The following is a 17,623-nucleotide window of genomic DNA, read 5'->3' as shown; positions in this document are numbered from 1 at the left end:
AGATTACATAATTTTTGATAAATAATTTGTTTTGAATTTTTAACTTCCATCGTTAATAATTGAAAAAATTTCAGTTGCAAATATAAGTAAAAATATGGGCTCGTGTAAAATTAAAATTTATTTCATACAAAATTCACTCAACTTTTTACGGAATTGATAATAATAGTTATGTAATATTTTACAATGAAGTCACACATTATTTTTGCACATTTTAATTTTACTAAACTATTTACAGAATGTAATATATTTTAAAATTAATATATTACAACGAAAAGCATTCAGTGACAATGCTGTACAATACAAAAATGTTATAAATTTATTCCTTGAAACTTACAAAAGATATTTACATTTTTATATATGTATGCAAGCATCGAGCCATAAAAACATTAGAAAACTGTATGAACTAACTGTGTTATTATATATCATATTTCCTTATTTAAGATGTTAATTTCATACAATTTCTTTTTGATCATATATTATTAACTAGTATAAATTATTATGGCAGTGTAGAAACTGGGTGTTTTAAATACTCTTAGACTATACCATAATCATCTGTTCATACCACTTTTCTGATCTATTTAATTGTATTTTTATTTATCCTTAAAATTCTTACAATTTATTATTTATTAATCTATTTAAAATTATCGATTTTATGACTAGTAGCTCATAGAAACAATCTTATACAATAAGATCAAATACAACATTCTTCATTTCAACCAAAAAAATTCGATTTCAACATTTTTAAATAGTCAACAACAAATAAGTTGTAATTATTTACAAAATGAGAAACGGAATTATATACTCGGTGGAAATGAATTAAACTTTTGTTGTGGCTAGTAATTTAATGTAATGTGCTTTATGAGTTATTTCAAATTCCTGTGCTGGCAGGAAACATTGTGTCTGTATCCTAGGATGTCTTACCCTTCTCAGAACGCTTCTACCAATTACTGCAATTGTGATTAAAAGAACGCAACTAGCTCCGATTATCGCTAGAACAATTAGCTCTGTATTTTGTTTGAACCCTTGCACTTCGACGCAGCGTAATCTATCTTGGTTATCTACAAAGTTTGCAATAACATCTTCTTCATTGACATCATCAAGACTTGCGCAAACTTTATAGTGACCAGGCAACAATACCCCTAATGTTACAAACGTTAAACTGCAATTCAGTTTTTGTTTATGCACCGCAGATTCAGCGTCAAAAACGATAACAGAGAGTTCGCATTCAGGCAGATTCGATTTTTTTGAGATTGATAAACTAACATCGACGTGCAAGAAGCCTTGATCAGATACGTTTACATGTACTGCAGTTATTCTAGTATCTAATGACGAAGAAAACTCTGATACTGTAGTTTCTTGGTCTTGCTGTAACTCTCGTTTAGATTCTTCTAATGTAATCACATCACTGCAACCCAAACCTAAAGAAACATCATCATAACTATTTGGTACTAGAAGTACTACACAATAGCGATATTTATGGCCTGGTTGTAAATGTAATGAGGCAGGTATGGCAACCGGGAGTGAACAAGGATCTCTCATCATACGAGAATCGCAATGAAGAGAACTAGAATCTGTTTGAACTTCACTGTCACCTATAGTTTCATAGACAATTAAATTATCACATGTATACTGTTCTGCGCATGGTTCCACATGCCATAAGAGATTGATACCAGTTGATTTATCATAGTGAAATTCTTTCAATGTTAATTGAGCACCAGCTAAAGGTAGTCTGGTCATGATTGGTGGTGTCGGCTCTCCACAAAGGAGACTACCGGGAGAGACTTGTGTCAGTATACCATTTTCCAATGCGGGTGGAGTTGCGCAGACCGCCGAAGATTTATCTTCCTCGTTCAAGCTGGAGTTGCTTAACCAGTTGGCGAATTCTAAAAGCGTACAGTCACAATTCAAAGGATTATCGGCCAAAGAAAGTTTTGTGAGTCGTAATTTGGACGTTGGTACATCGCTGGCCACCATTGTGATATCATTATCATCGAGACGTAGATCTTGAAGACTTTTTAGCGGTACGACTAGGTCAGCAGTCAGAGATCGCAGAAAATTATGAGTCAAATCCAGTGTTGTTAGTCTTTCCAAGTGTGCCAAAGAAGCACTGGATACCGCAACGATTCGATTATTTGCTAAATCCAGTCTGGTAAGAGTCGACAAATATTTAAACGAATGATCTTCCAGTACATCAATCTATATAAAATGCAAAAATGAAACATTCCCTCGAGATATATACTTTCTAGCGTATTTAATATTCACGGACATGAATTACCTGATTATGGCTTAAGCTCAGATAAGTTAAATTCCTTAAACCCCCAAGGGCTCCTTGCTGTACATTTATTAGTTCGTTTTCGGATACGGTAAGAAAATGTAATCGTGGCATTTGAGGAAGAAGATTTGGACCCATTGGACCCAATAATAGATTGTTAGACAGATCAAGCTCCTCCAAACTTTTAAGCCCTCTAAGTGCCGAGAGAGCAGATACGCTTAAACGATTACCACGCATCCTCAATGAGCGTAGCAAAGGTACTGCAGCGAAAGCTTGAGGCGATAATTGTGACAATAAATTGTCGCATAGATCTAAATATGTCAGGTTTGACAATCCCTGAAATATTTATGTATATTTCTATTAACTCTATTGATTAGTCCAAAATTCACATTTAACATCTTTTTTTTTATAATTATTTAAAATACATATTTAAAATATATATCATTTTAAAGAATTTTAATTACCTTAAAAGACTCAGCTTCTAGCATCTTTAGTTTATTCTGAGATAGATCCAACCTTTCCAAGCCGACCAAATGCGACAAAGCCGTAGTAGGTACAGAATCTAATAAATTGTTCGGAAGTCCAAGGGCTTGAAGAGGTGTTACAAGACCAATAAAAGCGTTTTCATGGACGCGTCTCAATTCTCCAGTAGAAACAACGAGTCCGTGCAAAGCAACATCTTCCAGAAAGCGCGCTGGTAGCAAAGAGATTCCTGTCACTGTTACATCCAATAAGGAGATCGTTCCTGGACGACTGAATCTCAAATGTTTGCTGATAATCTGCGTAAAAAAATATTCCAATTAAATAATTAGATATTTAATTTACGTTACGAACGTATAATATAATTCTATTATGGTTCGTAACATGGATACAAATTATTCAAACGAGTTAATCTCGTGACAAATTTAATTAGTCATTCTGTATTGCATAACAAGAGTCATTTGATTCGTGAAGGTATTGTGAGACAGGATATTCCTCGAGGTAACTAGTAGTAACGGGACATTCAACGCAAAGCAACGAACTTGTACGAGACAGAAGAGAGGCTACACAATGGTTTCTTGGACAATACACGGCTTGTATTTCATTGGCAGTATATACACCCACGCTTGCTTGGCGGGTGGTGAAAAAACAGCTGACCTCGATAATATAGAAAAATAATAAATCTGTGATGATGGATTTGATTATCACGCCGCAACAGATGTTCTTAGATATAAAGAAGATTTTTTATATTATAATTGTGAGACATATAAAACTATAAATTTTAACGAAAAAACTGCACTTCCATACTTAACTTTTGCGTGATTTAGTAAAACATACATGCAATTATTACTAAATAAACAACTCATTGACTCATATTATACACATATATGCATATAAAATAAAGTATTTCGCGTGTATAAAAATTACCTGCAGTGTTGTTCTATCACCGGTGCATCTCAACGTGTGTGGTAAGTCGCAAGAACACTCAACGCCCGCTTTTGTAATATTTGGACACTCCCAAACCATGTCAGAAGAAGGCGAGGAGGATGCGTGGGACGGGTCTTGAATATTTTCTTCATCCTGGCTTTTTACCGCATTTGACGAATTAACCATCGCCTTCTCGACTTTATTTAAACTAGATATGGTTGTGTCCACTGGTGCCGAGGTGGTCGTAGAGATTGCGTTGGTGGTCGTTTCATCTTCCAAGAAACCATCTATCGTTGCGTCCATGCAAGACGCTATCGTTGTTAACAATAAGATTAGGGAGCATCGAGACGTCCACAGCATTCTGAAATATAATTATTTCTAAAAATTCATGTAACCGTAGAACAAAATAACAATATCAGAGGGATCTGATCACGGTAAATGCACTTAATATATTTACATGATATTATATAGGAAAGAAATGAACATGAATAATGGCGCAACGAGTGTCGACTGAATTTCGTCCTATAACTTTCCGTCTTGTCATTCCAATACAATCATCCGCTTCAATTAACCCAACTCTTTATCTTTCGCCTCAAAATTTACAGTCTAACTTCCAACATGAACAACCAATAATCTAATAATAAATTCATGTAATAAAATTATTAGTAAAACCATCTGAAATCAATGTCCCATGCTTATTACACTGAATTATGGCTCGTCGCACGAAACGATTTAGACAAGTTGATAGAGTTGGATCGAAGACTGCAACAGCAAACAAATACAAAAAATAGACATCATGTATTGAATCTACTACTTCCAATGTATCTCAGGTATTGGTCTAATTGTCAGATGTAATTTTACTATTTGCAAATCGCAGGGGTTGATGGAGTACGTTTTCAGATATCGCAATTTAGTCAAGAGACTGATAGTTTGTCATGATCAAATGGTTCAGACGCAGAAACGAGACCTGATAAAACGGGTTCTGGATTGTACAGTCGGCCGAATGTTAGAATACAAGCGAGAGATCGTTAACTTGGACTATAACGATTATCAGTTTAGTAATTTCATTTTATATCGTTTATATGTAATAGAAGATATGTATATGTGTATATTAACACTAACCGTTCAGATGGCCTGATGACTTTATGAACCAATTTAAATATACGCCAGACGATGTGGAAATTCTTGTGTCCGCGTCGGGTAAAGACATCGTGGAACAACGTAGAGAACGTATTCAGAAACTGATGGAAGATGCTTACAAAAGTTATAAAATTACTCGATCTTACTACGATACTTTTTAATGAAATAAGTATACTGTGGATTTTTATTCATTTATGAGGCATTTAAAGAACTTTTCCCGCCACATTTCCCGTCTTTTATACGAGTGATTTAAGATATATATGTCTTTATCAACTCTTGAACATTTAAAAAGTATTACTAACATTAATTATGCAGATTAATAAAAAAGTTGAACTAACATAACATCATCTATTTTCAAAAAGTTTATATCTTGAATCAGATCATTCTCTTCTTCAACTATTTCACATTAAAATTTCTTTTTAATCACCAAGTGATATAAAAATCAGAAAATCAATAAAAATTTGGTCTTTATATATAATTTCTAATGTAAACTTCTTGTTATAATACTTGGAGGGTAAATCTTCTATTCAATTTCATAGACTAGAAAAAGCACGCAACTTTTACATTACTTTATTTCAAATAGCACCCGAAGAACTTGAGAGCGAAGTACTTCCTGAGGAGTATGTAGAAACGATCGAATATCAGGAAGACGCGCCAAAATTGCGGAGAAGAAGAGTCAAAGAGAAAACCTCAGCACCGTCGCCTATCCAAGAATCACCAGAAAGAATAGCGGCTCGAAAAGCTCAAGAAGCTCGAGAAGCTGCTGAACGAACCATGCTGGCAGCGATATTGCTCATTCAATCTCACGAAAGAGCAAGAATGGCTCGTTGTGCTGGAATAGACGGTGAAGATTCTATGAATAAATTATTGTTTACGATTAATAATTTTAATAAAAGTGTTATAATATCGTAGCGCAACGAATGTACGATTATGGTAGGAAAGTACAGGCGGGAACGATCGTGTCGAAAAAATTGCACAAAAGTACGTACGAGAATGCTGCGAAAACCATACAACGAGTCTGGAGAATATACGCAGCGAGGAAGAAGATGAGAAATCGGATCGCGCGTACGGAAGAATTGTTAGGTATGACGATGCCTAGCTGGAAGTCACAAGAAGTTTTTGAGAAAGATAAAAAAAATTTTCAGAAGAAATTGACGTTAATGCCGGTGTTTGCTGATAGAATCACGAAAGAGTCAGAGAAGGAGCGAACAAGAGTAATCTTCTTTTAAATTAGTATTTTAACTTCTTCACCCAGCGAATGTTGGATCATTGGATCACAAGTGACCAATATTTTATTTTATTGCGATAAAGTGAAAGGTCTTCTGAAGAGCTTTTTTATTTATAGTACAGTTAAATTTGTTTAATCTTACCGCGGTTTTTAAATTTTTGTCTTAATATTGTTCGATATACAGAAAGACTTTCAAGAGTCGAAGAAAATCTTTTGTAAAAAATTAAATTATGAAATTACACATATCAATCACGGTTCTTCCGTATTTTCTTTAAACTTAGGACATTTCCTAACAATAAAGAATGACGCAGAGGACACATCGGGATTGAAGAATGAAATCAATCATGTTTGATGGAATAACACTATGCGATAAAAATACGTAACTTAGAAACTAATAATAAAAAATATTTACATGAATTAGAACTGATCCAGCTTTCGTCCAGGGATTAATGATGAAGAGATCGTAACACTAATATTCAAAATTCACTAATAATAATCCCCGATACTTTCAATTTTGATATTTGTTTCAATATTACAAGTTATGGAAAATCAGAGGTCCTGGTTTGGTGGAGGATATAACTGACGAGATTCGAGAATGGTTCATATTATGGTACGATGAACTAGGACACTTCTACGTGTACCCAGCTGCAAATTTAGGCGGCAGCGTGCTAATCGCAACCGGACAAACTTTAACACCTCAGGAATACCTAGTGGAGAAAATGTCCAAAGGAGCGAAAGAAACACCGGCTACGAAGGCTAAACCTAAGAAATACCAGCCTTTGATACCACAAACGAAGACATTCTCTCTTCTTCACGAAGCCAATCAATACTTTATTAATAACTGGAGCTTTCGATATCGTTCGGATGATTATCGAGAGAAGATATACCACGATTTGATCAAGGAAGAACTTTGTTACGAACTTCAATTAGAAATGAGGAAAATAGTCGATGAGTTGATGAGACTGGAGTTGCAAAAATTAAATGCAGCACTGAAAAAAGATTATGCGGCTGATAAACGGAAACTTGATATACCTACTGACAAAAGTAAGTTACTTCAATTAAATTTAATATAATATGAAATAAAAAATTAATATTAATTAATATAAATATATAAACTGTACAATGAGAAAACGCTTTACATATAGGGTACTAATCAAGGTAGAACTACTAATTAACATAGACATTATCACGCATTAAACTAACCCTTTTATAGTCCTGACAATAGGCATGTAGACTCTATAGCTTTAGTAATCCTGAACTGAGGATAAGCAACAACTTGGAAAAGACATCCAATTCTGCCGCTAAAAACCAACATATTTAAAATCAATTCTTCTTTTACACCATCGAATTCTCATTGTAATCAATAAATAGAAAGAAGAGCTAGAAAAGACAAGAAACAAAAAACCCCAGTGAATGATGAAACAGTGGAAGATAATTTCAAAGAGTTGGTCAGAGCTAACATCATTAGAGATTATACCAGAACATCCCTCAAGGATTGGATAGGTGATCTTTCCTATCAAAATTATGAAGCAGCTCGTGAACTACACGATTATAAGCATCGAATGGGTGAAATTAGACAAGTAATCATGGAATACTGCGTGCTTCCCCTCAGTTCGAAAGAGATTCATCAAGTCGCGCCTTTAATCCGATCTGTTTGTATCTATGGTCTCGCTCGACATGGGAAGAACTTTCTGGTGAACGCAATCTGTTCCGAGGTTTCCATCATTTTTAGCTCAATAGTGTCTAAAACGTTTCAAGATCGATGTTAGTAAATCCACAATTTAAAATTAATAAGCTAATGAATTTCAAATAAAGGTTGGAGCATTGCTATTCGATATGTCGCCCACGGTATTGGTAGACAAGTACACGGGACGAAAGAACGAACGCAAATTAATCAATATGATCTCGAGTATAGCTCGAGCGTACGCCCCTTCTGTAATTTTCATCGAGAACGGTGAAAGACCTTGGTTGAAACAAGTACCTCAGGAAGACAAATATCTGAACCCAAAACGATTTGCTATATACTACCCTAAATTGGTGAAAAGTATCAAGCGTGGCGATCAGGTAAGCAATTTAATAGAAAATTATCTCGATAGAGTGTAGGTGTTTTTCAAATGTCATAATACATTTCCCGTATTTTACCCGTCGTTACCTGGGAGAAAAAAGAAAGAAAGAAAAAAAGAATACTTTGGTTTCGCAACCAAACGAGCTTACACACAGTGCCTCACCTAAACTGGCAAGGAATGTTAAAGTTGGTGATCTGGTAGCGCCCACTTTATGAAATTCTTGATATTCCTGTTTCGACTCTTTCTCCGATATGAATGAACCACCTCAATATGCCGGCCAGGTGGTTCCCCTCTTTCTCTTTCCCAAACGTCTCGATCGTTCGAACCTGGTCATCAATGAAACACCTCCTACCGAACGACCGGAACGTAGGTGGTACCGAGTTAACGTAGGATTTAGAGTGTCGGTGGTTCCGGATAGATACTGTTACTCATTGGCGTAGAATATTCCACGACACAAAACTGATATACGCTATAATTATGTTGGCAATTAGAACGAAAGAAAAAAGACAAAATTGCGTGGGATTATTGTTTCGCGCAACACAAGTCTGATTGCTAAACTGCGGATTTTTATACATTTATAGAAAATTTCAAAATGCGTAAACAAATAGAATACACAAATATGTAAAAATATATCAAATATCCAAAGTTCAATACTATATTGAAATATCTAGCAAATGAGACAAATTTCTGACCTATTCTTTTAATTGTGTTTATAGAGATATGCATTTGCATAAGAATCCGCAGTTTATTAATTGCTTTCGTAAGACTACTAAATGAATTTTTGCCGGCCGTTCAATACATCGGAACGCAATATATTTTTCAGATCCTATTTCTCACGACCTCCTCGGAGCCATATAAAGCAACAAGACCCTTCATCAAGATCCACGACAAGTTCATAACGATTCCTCTCACGGACTACAACACGTTGTATATGTTTTATAAAGATCTGCTGATGAAGTATCACGGAGTTGATCGCAACATCGATGTCTCCTCAATGGCTAAGATGTCCGTGGGCATTCCGTTGGAATTTATAAGAGACGCGGTGAAAAATGTCCTAAATCTTCATCGAAGGATTACGTTGAAGATCAAACCATTAACCGTGTCGGAGATTATGGAGGAAGTGTTGAAGTATGAGCCTCCTCAAGCGAAAACGTTGTCTGAATTAACGAAATTTGAAAATCGTACGCCGCTTGGTAAGAAGAGGGCCAGGTTGTTGGCTATGGAGAAAGCAGCACGCGAGCGTGTTCAAAAATTACAGAAAGCTCGTAGATGAAAGAACTGTTAAAAGAGAACGAGCATAAAATATGATATTAAACACGAAAGATCATGATAATAATTTTCTATTCTGCAAAGAACCCTTCACTCAGAGAGGAAAGGAATGGAAATGATAGAAACTTGCCAGGTAAAACGTGGGATGTAGGCGCATTAAGAGACAAGGCTGTTGTAGCACTTTTAACGAGTATCCTTTTTTTTTTACGATGAAAATACTGCATTGGTTGGTAGCTGTTGCACAATCGAGAAAAGTTAAAGTTTAAGATAAATTAGAAGGAGAATGATCCGAAATGGACATACTGGATGTAAGTATCCCTGTACATATAATGTTCCAAGACAGTGACCTTTCCGGGAGAAACGTCGAAGAAGCATGATCATCGATTGAGCGATTCGTTCTTTCTTTCGTATCACGATTCGCCAACGTTCGTGTCCGGACGTGAAACTGGTTTTCGTCTTCGTGGGATGCTAAAAACGATCATCGAAAAACAGGAGACAGATATAGCGACGAATATCGTAAAAGACTTTATAAATTCGCTTATATTATAGCTTCCGTTCATGAATTTTTAAAGGATATACATATACATATATCACTAAGGGTATCCTAATTTAAAATTGAACCTTCACACAAGTTTTATAGAACTTTCAGGATACAGCTTGGTCGAGTCAAAAATAAAATTAACGTACCATAAATTGAATGAATTTAATAGTCGCTGGATGTATTATGTATATTCAATCAACTTTACTGGAATACTCTTCACAGATGTAGAGTATTAAATAAAATTAAAAAACTAATTAAAGCTTTAATTAGAGATAACATTAATTATTGAAACGCTTTTTTTCTTAATCTCCAACATTAATTCATTTGTACTAATTCATAATTTAATTTAATTCATCAATGGATAAATGAAAATCCTAGAAATAATACACTAAGGATTAATAAAAGCGTAAAGAAGACGTAATTGCTTGCCGCAGGACAGGGATGCTAGGGATTAGAAGCACCTCCGAAATTCATTGTCAGGGGTTTCTACATATATACACGTACCTATGGCAATATGTGTCCCTTTGATCCGGGTTTTGCGGCCCCTGCGGCTTCTCTTCGCGCGCGGCACACGCACACGCGGCTGGTACGTCGTAGCACTCACGCAGGCGCACTCACGCATCCAACCCACGTTGCCTGTTGCACGCAGGCAACACACGTAACGCCGAGAGTAAGCACAGGCGGACCAATCGCACGCTCGCCAAACTGAGAGAGCTGTCACTCGGCCATAGGCGCGGACCCGCTTCAACTTCGAAACTGTCTCTGCTCTGGACCACGCTGTCTGCCACTTTTTTATTCAAAATAGACGAAAGGAACGGCAACACCCACGCCAGTGACGTGTTCGCGAGTGCATCTTCTGATGCGGGCTGGTTCGAAGTTTCGCGTTTAGCCCTTTTGTAATTATACCAACGTACTTACGCCGTATCGTCTCTTACAAAGAGATCTCGAATTAAACGATCAATAGTATTGTCGTAAACGAAAAAGAAGAACGATCATACAACGACGTCGTGCTAGCACACACTGTGCACGAAACATGCGGTGGGCACTCGTGCCGAGAAAACGTCGCCTCCGCCGTGTCCACACGGTGGGGACTCCGCCGGTGCGTCCGTTTCTCTGTGTCTCTCGGTTTCCACATAGCATAGCCATGTATGGAACACGGGACGACGTTCTCTCTCCCGGCCCTTACGCCCACTTGCACCGCTGCCGCTGTTGCTCCCGTAGCTATCCGCCTCGTTCTCATAGTCCAGGACAGGTATCGTCGAATCGTCACTGTTACAGGTTGCCCGCTTCTTTGACGTTGCCCGTCAACCTTGTCTTTCTCGTCCACTGGATACTCAGACTAGGGGCCTGATACCGAGATCACTCACAAAGCAAAATCGAAGACAGCGTGTCGCGGCATTTTCGAATCCGGCGCGCATACTCGAAGAACACGCGGCAAGCGAAATCTTCTATGATTTTACAATTTATGATTTATTCTCTGTGTTGATTTAATAGGATACAGGCTCAAGAAGAAGTAGGAATGCAGAAAGAAAAATATAATATTAATGATTAGATTTATGAATATGATATTCTGGCTTACCAAATCTAGACCTTCTTTATTCAATGTTCTATAGTATTGGATTTATTGTACATCTTTAAAGTAGTTTGTTTGTCATTCTTAGCTGTTTAGCATAACCACTAGCAATTTCACAAGCGATATTCACGTGCGACCATGCTTCGTCTGTTTATACAAGGCGTTCTGGAAGACGGAGAGAGGATAAGGAGGGAACAAGACTCCGAAGGTCTGCGGGATCTTCATGAAATGCTTTTTGATACTGGAAATCGGTCTGTCGCTGTTACGAAATCACGTAAAACCGGGCCTTTACGCCCACGCATGTAGGACTAGCGTAGTTGCGGTGAAAGAAAGTTCGATTTCTTTAACGAGCCATATGTTTATAATGTATCAACTGGAAAGTAGAATTGGGTACTATATACGGACAACGTTAATATCTTTTTTAATGCTAATAAACGCATTTTTGTGTAATATAAGATTGCTTGAAGATAATCCTGTAAAGATAATATTTATGTGATACGTACTTGTGATGAAAAACGATATTTTTTACGAAGATGAGTACTGAATAGTCCGTATAATGTTATACATGTTCCATTAAGGTCTTTTTCTCTTTGCTCCGCTAATTTCTTCGTCTCTATTCAGCGAGATTCTTGAATTCCAATTCTCCATTGCATATTATTTGCGATTATATTTTAATGTTGCTAGATTTTTTTAAATAAAATAAACGGAAATTTCCGGTATAAATACTATAAAAGTATAATGGTGCTAGACTAGAAAAATTATCATTTTTGTTCAATCAAAGAATCTAAAAATAAAAGATAATTAAAAAGATAAACTGAAATAAAATGTCACAGATGTTCAAAAGATTCTTGCGTAACTTTAATAAAAATTATAATGTTAGAAGAAAAAATAATATTATTACAATAATTACCAACAATGGTTACTTCTGAAGAGTAAAGCGGAAAGTAATACAATTCTACGAAAGCCGGCTATTCACACGATACTACTGAAAGGACCGCAAATACTTGTACAAAAAACTGCATCGACTGAACCGGCTACATCGGAGAACTAGTTGATCGACCTTTTCTTGTAACTTTACGTTTCTGTACTTTTATGTCCAGATACAGGAAAAAAGAACAGTTCTGAATCATTCTTAAAAAACATTCTTAAATAAAAGAATATTTAACTTGGAATAATATACTGGAATAATTTCATCATGCAATTTAGTTACCTATACAATATTTTAGTAAAAGAAATATTAAACATTTTATTATGCATTCTCGTATAGTCACATATAAAATTATTACAATACAATAAAATTAATTCTTGATTATTTCGTAATAATTTCTATTAGTTAATTATTGCATCTTAATTGGTTTATCTTCATGGAGAATATGCTAATATAATTTTTAAGTTATACAGTAGACTCATCCATTAAATATATATAGTCTTTCACATCGTTTATATATCTCCGCAGAAATTTATAATCCCTTTTTACATTCATTATCAACTTTTTAATATCTTTCTCTCTGTAAAACAGTTAAGTTATAGTAAAACCATCTCTTATATCGTCTATTAGATACTTTTAGAACTGACCTCACGGAACCTATAAGACAATGGACGGAGATATTTTGAGATTCAATCTTATCGAACGGTTTGATGTCTATCGTAATCTCCAGTACAATGCTTCCCGTTTTAGTTTGTGATACGAAAGATACGCTAAAATAAGAAAAAAATGTATATACTGCATCAAACATAAAAATGATACAGTTTGAATCATTTTTACCTATCATGAGTTATTTCCATCAAATTTAGGTCGTTCAAGCGCTTCAAATCGAACATAAAATCCATTGCTAACTTTACTTCCTCCGAAATGTAATCTAACATCGGTAAAATATCCTTACGATTTTTATATAAGTCCAATAATTTTGTTATGTCTAACTTTTCTAAAATCATTCTATGAACTATACTTATTAATGCATCCGCATCATCTAATAAACGAAGATATTTTTAAACAAATTGCATTAAATATAAATTAATACTCTTTTCATTAATTCGATTTTTTGGACTCACCTGCTAATCGAGAAATTAATTTAATCTCTTTAATAAATTCATTATTTATTACATCACAAGGATCCCGTATAAATATTACTACTAACAGTGAACACGATATGAAACCAACAACAAACATACTTTTTTCAATATTTTCGTGGTATACTTCCCAAATAATCTCGTTACTAGAAAGGGCATTTCAAGAATTATATGATGCAATATCGATGAAATATTAGAAAATATTAAATTCTTTGAAATACCTTTTCGCACAATCTTTCAACTCGTTCATTAACGCAGAAAAAGGATCCAATTCAATTGCAACATCTTCTTTGCAGGAAGTATGAGGTTCCAAACTTAATTGCAATTTATCGTTTGAATAAGATTCATTATTTACTTCCATTCTGTGTGTATCAATTAACTTATCATAATCAGCTTTTGGAGTACTTTCATGAATAGCTCTTATATTTGATAAAGAACATTCTATGCTTTGATTTTCTAAATTGGAATTGTTCAAACGTAAATCTTGATCATTTTCTTCGTTAACGGGCGTCGAAGGTAATTTTTCACTATCATTTACTGTTGAAGACGAAAGGTGTAAAATTTGTGACTCTGTACTGTTATCTCTTACATCCAGAAATTCCAACTTCTGGATTTCAGCTGTTTGTACTTGATCCTCTTGTTCAAGCTTTGAATTCTCTGGTGCATCATTTAGAGATGTACGTTTTATCAGAAATGTGCAAGATTTCCGCACATTTTCTTCTAATACAATTCCTTCACAATCCTCAAGATTTAAAGTAACTTTACTATTCCCATTTTTTGAAAGGCAATTTTCTTCTATCTTAACTTCCTTATTGCAATTAACATTCATATCTGTATCTGTCAAATCATCCAAACAATTAAATGATGGTAATGATGGAATTGATTCTAATACTTCCACATTTTCATTGAAAAACATATCGCTTTTATCCATTAAGTATTCCCTATTATAATCTCTATTTTGTAAACATTTTGTATTATTCGAAACGTTACATACATTATTTTCTTTGTTATTTATATCAAGAACATCATTATTAATTTCTGAAATGTTATTATTTTCTTTTTTGCTGATTGTAAAAGTGTGATTACTATTTGATGGTTGAATTGTATATGTTCTTCTTGGATGTGATGTAATTATTTGTGTGTATTTAACTGGTGAGTGTTTATCTTTATTGAACTCAGAATTTACAGCAGAAGCATCATTTGATACAGAGTTAAATGTAGCACAAGCTATTTCTGTGTTATTTTCTCTTAAAGCTGAAGCAAAAGTATCTTGTTGCACTGACTCATGCAAGGGCATGCTAGGTATAATATTTGCAGAACTCTGAACTTTAATTGGAGTATACTTTTCCAGAACATTATTTTCTACACTTTTTGGAAAATTGTTTTCCTTATCTACATAGTTTTCTTTATTCAAGGTTATATCTGAGTTTAATAAACAAGGAATTGCTACAGTAGCAGTAATATCTTTTAAGACATTATCCGTACAGGTTGAGAAATCTGGAAGATTTCTATTTTGAACACTATCAGGTAATGCTGATTGTCTATCTTTAGTAAAATCTGTGTCAAAATCTTCAGCTTGAGATTGTGTTGTTGTTACATCTTCATTATCATTTACATTTGATTCAGAATATACAATTATCTTTCCTTCCATATTATCCCTTTTATTAAGTGATGGTAATATGTCTGTAAATGTCACAGAATTATTATGAAAAATAATAGTTTTGTTTGATAGTAAATGACTTCTACTATTGTCAAATATTGAAGCAGAAGAATTTGATTGGGTGATAGGTACATTTTGTATAGCTATTTGTAAATTGTTCTGGTATATTCTAGGTAAAGTTGTTATAGCTGTGGTAAATTCCATTGACTCATTATTACAAATTCTAGTTTTACTATCATTTGTTTGTGTTTCATAAACATCTGAATTAATTCTTAATTTTTTAATACTACTTTCTGAACTACCAAGATTAGTTGCATGTTGTCTACGATTTTTTTTCCCAGAATGTATATTAACTGGGACTACATTAGTCATTTCTAAAGATGTATTTAATAATTCAGTTCTTTCATCCTGTCTTGTAATATTATATTTACATTGCAATGGTTCTTGTATCATTGGTAATCTGTCAGGAGATTTATAAACAGTTCTTTCTACAACTTTAGTAATATCCATTGATACATCATGAAAAGTAATTGTTCTATTCTCTTTATCATTTGAAACACAATAATTTATACTATTACTACTTGGTTGTAAATTATATATAGAAGGTGGTACTGCTGTAGTCATTTCCATTGAAACATTATGAAATCTTTTTGTTTTATCATCTTCACTACACATAACTGCCTGTGGATTACTAATATTATCATTAAGTTTAATAACAGATGGTAAGGCTCCAGTTAATTCCATTGGCATATCTTGATTTATTAGATTCTCTGTTACATTGGGTTTGTTAAATTGCAGAAAGTTTTGTGCACTTGATGGTAAAACAAGTGTTGTTAATTCCATTGATATATCTTTAGTCTCTTCAGTATTCTTACTATAATGTGCACCAATATACATGTTACTGGGAACAACTTCAGTCAAATCCATATATATATTCTGAACAGATGTAGATGTAGATGTATTTAATTCATTATGATGATTATGAAAATTATTTACATTTGATTCTGATAAGTCTAACACTTTTTCAGTTAAGTTTCTATCGGGATCTTCATACACGATAATACTCTTTGATATGTGGTTATCATTTTTCAACTGTAAATCAGTCAAAAAAGTAGACTCAGTTTCTTGAACAACTACATCATGAAGTGTAACTAACGGTTCAGTCAGTAACATTTCATTTTGACAATTTACATCTTCAATTGTATTTGCAATGTGTGAACTACATTCTTTAACATCAACATTTTCATTTGTTACTTTATTACAAACAAACTGCACATTATTTTCATGAATATTATCAAAAATATTTTCTTTATATACACTTTCAGTCTCACATTCTTTTTGATTAGAAGAACATGGTACTTTGAGATTACTTAAATCATGCTCTTCATATGTATTATCCCATACAGTTCCTTGCTCCAAGGAATTGCAAAATTCTCTGTACAATGAATTTTATACCATGAATTAACAAATCAACTACATTATGGAAGTTCATTAAAAAAAATTATAAGCAGTAAGTAACTCACTTGACATGTTTTTTTTCTGCAAAACTAACACGTCTTTTAATCTTTGCCGTTGCAGTAGGACTACTTTCATTGGATGAACTATTAAAGTTTAAGTTCTGCAGAGGATGGCGTGGTTTGGGAGGCTTAAGTATCTAAGTGTGTTACAAAAATAACAGTAATATTTAACAAAGTTTCAAGATAACAGGATAAACTTATAATCAAACTTCAAAATATTAATTAATTAAATAGTGTGTGAAATCCAAACAACCTTAGTACACAACTTATGGCATAATATACACAAAGCCGCAATAACAATATACTACAGAATTAACATTAATATTATTTACGTGTCCTACAAATATTTTTTGAATATCAGTATACTTACAGAAGATCGCCTTGAACTGTTTGTAGTAGATTTGGAGGGAACCCTGCAACATAAAAGAATATATTAAAAGAATATCTTCAAAAAGATTTTTATTGATAAATTATAACTCATGCATCAGTATTTTATAAAATAATTCAGAATGCAATAATTAAATGAAGTACCCATTTTGAATAATACTGACAAACAAATAATTGAAAAATTGCAAGGTTAAATAGTATGAAGCCTAAATTATGTCAATACTACTTTATAACGTTTAATATTCATAGTATACCAATCTTTTCGTAAAAGATAAACAGTAAAGTACATCGATAGGGAAAATATTTAATAACAAATGAAATAATGCTCACATTTCATTATATCCAAATTTTGTTTAATTCAAATTTAAACTCAGAAATTTCGAAGGCTTTGACTCTTTAATAACGGTAACGATTACCAACTTTATCAATGGCATACTGCACTTACTAGTGCGATGCAGTTTCCATGAACTGTTGGTAACTTTCGCAGATTACG

At 33.9% G+C, this 17,623-nt stretch overlaps 3 protein-coding genes across 4 annotated transcripts; 1 reads left to right on the top strand and 2 right to left on the bottom strand.

The window, feature by feature from the left end:
- Positions 1-75: 75 nt before the first annotated feature.
- LOC132913649 (slit homolog 1 protein-like) lies at positions 76-12,533 on the bottom strand. Of its 2 annotated transcripts, XM_060972132.1 has the most exons (5): positions 10,428-12,533; positions 3,680-4,040; positions 2,737-3,051; positions 2,276-2,608; positions 76-2,196 (listed from the first exon to the last, which is right to left on the bottom strand). In XM_060972132.1, the coding sequence occupies exons 2-5, from the start codon at positions 4,037-4,039 to the stop codon at positions 817-819; spliced, it is 2,388 nt and encodes a 795-aa protein (XP_060828115.1). In that variant the 5' UTR covers position 4,040; positions 10,428-12,533; the 3' UTR covers positions 76-816. The 2 variants fall into 2 exon arrangements, with proteins under 2 accessions (XP_060828115.1, XP_060828116.1); XM_060972133.1 differs by lacking the exon at positions 10,428-12,533 and having other exon boundaries at positions 3,680-4,582.
- LOC132913647 (IQ and AAA domain-containing protein 1-like) lies at positions 4,350-10,189 on the top strand. The gene is made up of 9 exons (XM_060972131.1): positions 4,350-4,509; positions 4,580-4,732; positions 4,809-4,942; positions 5,403-5,663; positions 5,732-6,033; positions 6,587-7,091; positions 7,419-7,762; positions 7,863-8,111; positions 8,937-10,189. Exons 1-9 carry the CDS (start codon positions 4,364-4,366, stop codon positions 9,384-9,386), a joined length of 2,544 nt encoding a protein of 847 aa, XP_060828114.1. The 5' UTR covers positions 4,350-4,363; the 3' UTR covers positions 9,387-10,189.
- Positions 12,534-12,716: 183 nt separating the features above from the next.
- On the bottom strand, positions 12,717-17,565 carry LOC132913642 (putative uncharacterized protein DDB_G0277255). The gene is made up of 8 exons (XM_060972125.1): positions 17,461-17,565; positions 17,114-17,156; positions 16,750-16,880; positions 13,788-16,661; positions 13,549-13,712; positions 13,262-13,466; positions 13,072-13,194; positions 12,717-13,004 (listed from the first exon to the last, which is right to left on the bottom strand). Coding segments are annotated over exons 1-8 (3,657 nt in total). The 5' UTR covers positions 17,463-17,565; the 3' UTR covers positions 12,717-12,889.
- Between the last annotated feature and the right edge of the window lie 58 nt (positions 17,566-17,623).

Source organism: Bombus pascuorum, chromosome 13, assembly GCF_905332965.1.
Source record: "Bombus pascuorum chromosome 13, iyBomPasc1.1, whole genome shotgun sequence".
In the NCBI taxonomy this organism is placed as follows: Eukaryota; Metazoa; Arthropoda; class Insecta; order Hymenoptera; family Apidae; genus Bombus; species Bombus pascuorum.
This window is presented reverse-complemented; position numbering and strand designations above follow the sequence as displayed.